Raw genomic sequence first — 4,058 nt, 5'->3', positions numbered from 1 at the left:
AGGGGAGCTGCCCCCCTCCAGCCACGGCTGACAACGAGCCTCCACACACAGCACAGTCCCACCAAACCCCGATCCTCCTCACCTGACGGGAAAGTTGCTCCCCAAAAATCCCAGAATCCCAGACTGGTGGGGGTGGGAAGGGCCCTCTGGATGCTCTGTGCAAAGCTGTGAGGGACAGTGGTTGTGTACCGCAGACCAGCTCCTGCCTGCAGATAACAGCGCTGTGCAGGCTTGGTTCATAAAAGTACTCAGTACTGAAAGTCTAGACCCTTCCACTGCCTAAAGGGGCTCCAGGAGAGCTGGGAGGGACTCTGGATCAGGGAGGGGAGCCATTGGTTGGAATGGTTTTAAACTGAAAAAAGGGGGATTTAGATTAGATATTAGGAAGAAATGTTTCCCTGTGCGGGCAGTGAGCCCCTGGGGCAGGTTGCCCTGAGAAGCTGTGGCTGCCCCATCCCTGGAGGTGTTCAAGGCCAGGTTGGACGGGGCTTGGAGCAACCTGGGCTGGGGGGAGGTGTCCCTGCCCAGGGCAGAGGGTTGGAATTCGATGATCTTCAAGGTCCCTTCCAACCCAAACCATTCTATGATCTTGAGATGCTGAAGCCTGTCCCTTCTTGGTGATGAAAGGGAAATTTTAAATATCGGAGAACTACTAATCAAACCAAATCTCCTCCATAGCCCGAAATAAGGGTCCGCTCGAGGCTTCCCCCCAGCACAGCCGGGAGAGGCAGACTGTCCCTGCTGCCAGGGAGAAGAGGGAGGAAGGCGAGCTCAGCATCCCAGTGGCTTTGGCTGCCGGCCTGGGGCGTGCAGAAGGGATGCAGCACAACCCTCGGCGTTTTACCTTGCTTTGCCCGGCCCTGGCATCACCCCGCTGGGGCACGTCCCCCCCGTGTGGCATCCAGCAGGTCCCCGACGCTGCTAACCGAGCCAGACTGCAGCTGAAGCAGCATCAAGTCAATATTTCCGACATAAAGAGACCAATTTAAACCAAGTCCTCATAATAACTGATTTGCCAGTGCTTTCAGTGCCAGTTGGACCAAACCCACTGCACTGCTCCCCAGCAAACGCCAGGGAATTTAAAGTCAAATGCAGTACAAACAGGAATCTCTTCCCCAAAACAGCATTGCCCCTAATTTTCCCTGTACCATGGGAGACTGCTTTCACCCAAAGAGCCGGCACAACTCGGATTTTCTAGCAAACAAGTCTGTCAAGCGGTCTTCTGAGGACATAAATGAGAAAAATAACATAGTCTGATGTTATTCCAAACGTGGCAGATATTCTGAATGTATTATCTACATACAGTTGATGATATACTTCAACATTTGCATAGGAGAGAGGGATTTTTCCAGCAGTGAAAGTGTATTAGATGTGGATTTCAACCTTATGTATCCCAATAATCGTGGCAGAGCGTGTTACTCCCTGCACGTCTGTGAGATGCAGCAGTGTCAAAGTCCAACCCTTCTCCCAGACGCTTTACAGATAGCAATCCAGTGACCGCTGAAGTCAATAACTTACTTTCCAATTTACTTAAGCAAAGGCTAAAAATCCGATTTCTCTTTGTTTGTTTGTTTGGGGGGTGTTAAATTATTATTTGTTATTATTATTTGGAAGGGAGTGATTTCATTCCTCATTTAAACGCTTTGCTCTTGGCTTTCCTTCTGTTTAGGGTTTATGAAGAATAAGAGGAGGCAGCGTGAGGAATGAGGCGGACTCCCTTGGCTGGCATAGGACTGGGCTCTGCAGAAGATTATTTCTTTCTCACAGACATAAGACACAAATTCTATATTATTATAAAGCACTTTTTACCAAGGGTCAGTTTTTACATTTTATAGCCACGTGCAAAAGGCTTCCAGATTTCACAAGCATCTGTTGCACTTCAGATTACATACCTGTCTGCTCTGTACTGAGGTTGGGAAAACTCATGCTGTTCATTATAAAGAGGTTGTTTTGGGGTTTGGGTTTGTTTGTTTAGTTTGTTTGGGGTTTGTTTTTGTTTTTTTTTTTTAAATTGTTATTCATTCATACTTCACTATGATTGCAATCGAGCTTTATAAGCTCATTAGACAAACAGTAATGTTTGTAAAGGTGTTATACAGCCGTCTCCCTCACCCTGTCACAGTGGGAAAGCTTCGGTGCTGTGGTGGTTTGTCATGTTTGCAGCCTCCACCGCAGCCAGGCAAAGCGGGGACCGAAGACGAGTTTGCCGGGGAAGATGCCACTGAAGTGTCATGGCTGTAACTGCAGAAGTGAGGTCCCTCGGCACATCCTCAAACGAGCACGAGCATCACTTGTGTACCTCTTCTTTAATGGACTTGAGGTCTTGCTGCAAGGTGAAGCGTACCGTATCTCCCATTTAACATTTCATGCATTAGAAAGCATTTCTAGGTCATTTTTATTACTAAGAAAATGTTTTGGGTTTTTTTTTTTCCCCACATGAAGTTCTTACAGAAAGTTTGTGGCTTCAGTACTGAGACATTTTAAGCTTCAAGACTATCGTGTATGATTTCCTAGATTTGTAGCAAAAAAAAAAAGCCACCAACCTTTACAAGGTACCTTTTTATGAAAAATATGATAGGGCAAACATATAAATACCTATATATGTTTTAGTCACAATACGACATATTCATTACATTATTTTGAATGTAATACTTCAATGTTAAGCAGTGCATTCCTCTTTTTAAAATAACAAAACTACCTTTTCATTTGTAAATATACTATAGGAAATCTCCCTGTATTATCTTTCTGTATAATGTACCGTACTGCTAAATTATCATATACTATTTAAATGTTTCAAATATTTAGAAAGTTGCATGCAGATTTCATATTTCTTTCTAAGACAAATGAAAAAAGGTAATAAAAAATATATTTAAAAAAATCTGACGATTGCTCTTAAGTTTCTTTAAGCCTTCAGAGAACTCCAGCCACTTCTAATAACTTTTTTTTTGGTGGATGAACTGAAACACACTGAATCAGAGAAGCTGATTTAGAGACGTGGCAACTTGATGACGTTGAAATTAGAAAAGTGTTATTCCGGTCCAATTTACTTCCCTCTCTCATTGTAGGATTTGGACTTTACCCAATCACTGTGGAATCTTGTTACATGAAGAAGGGCCACCCCATGCACCAAGAGCCACTCGTCTCGTCTTATGTTAAATAAACGTAAATCAACCGCTCTGGATCAATATAAAACCAAGTGAAATGCAATGATTTAGACAAAATCTCGGTTAGATTAGGGAAGGTTGTACAATGAAAGTCAGGCAACAAAAACCGGTGAGCCACCTCCTCCTCTTTCTGTGCAGTTTCTGCCCTCTCCCAAAAGGAGGGACTTTGCACCCAACAAGGCTCCTACGCGCTCCCCGGCTGGAAAGGAAAGCACCAGACAGGACAGGTAAAGCCGGCGAGAGTTTCAATGCATGAAAACCTCCTGGTGTTCCCTGAAGAGCACCGCGCTCTCCCCCAGCAGCTCCCAGCTGCGCAAAGGCAGCTTCACACCGGGCTGCGACTTCTGCCACAGTGATCTTAGACTATATAATCAAGGCAACGCCTGGCCTCAGCTCAAGGGTTTCCTCCAGTTCAAACAGAAAAAAAAACCCCAAGAAATATATATTCACACACAAACACTCTATATACTTATATACTACTCTTGGAGAAGAGAAGGTTCCAGAGAGAACTTATAGCCCCTTCCAGTCCCTAAAGGGGCTCCAAGAGAGCTGGGGAAGGACTTTTTACAAGGGCATGTAGTGATTGGAAGAGGGGAGATTTAGATTAGATATTAGGAAGAAATTTTTCCCTGTGAGGGTGGTGAGCCCCTGGGGCAGGTTGCCCCGAGAAGCTGTGGCTGCCCCATCCCTGGAGGGGTTCAAGGCCAGGTTGGACGGGGCTTGGAGCAACCTGGGCTGGGGGGAGGTGGCCCTGCCCAGGGTAGGGGGGTGGAAACGGATGATCTTCAAGGTCCCTTCCAACCCAAACCATTCTATGATTCTATTTACTCTGATAATACCATGGCAGAGCTGAGGGAGAAAGAGCTGTTAGATTTCCAAGTATTTTCCTATTCT

At 45.5% G+C, this 4,058-nt stretch overlaps 1 protein-coding gene across 1 annotated transcript in view; it reads left to right on the top strand.

The window, feature by feature from the left end:
* Nucleotides 1-1,917, top strand: part of CXCL14 (chemokine (C-X-C motif) ligand 14) — an 8,628-nt gene extending 6,711 nt beyond the window's left edge. Inside the window, exon 4 of the mRNA XM_009891007.1 lies at nt 1,670-1,917. Within this exon, the coding sequence (XP_009889309.1) occupies nt 1,670-1,685 (16 nt within the window). The 3' untranslated portion in view covers nt 1,686-1,917. The remainder of the gene's footprint in view (nt 1-1,669) is intronic.
* Nucleotides 1,918-4,058: the final 2,141 nt, after the last annotated feature.

The sequence above is a fragment of the Charadrius vociferus genome, unplaced genomic scaffold, assembly GCF_000708025.1.
Source record: "Charadrius vociferus isolate BGI_N301 unplaced genomic scaffold, ASM70802v2 scaffold370, whole genome shotgun sequence".
Lineage (NCBI taxonomy): Eukaryota > Metazoa > Chordata > Aves > Charadriiformes > Charadriidae > Charadrius > Charadrius vociferus.
This window is presented reverse-complemented; position numbering and strand designations above follow the sequence as displayed.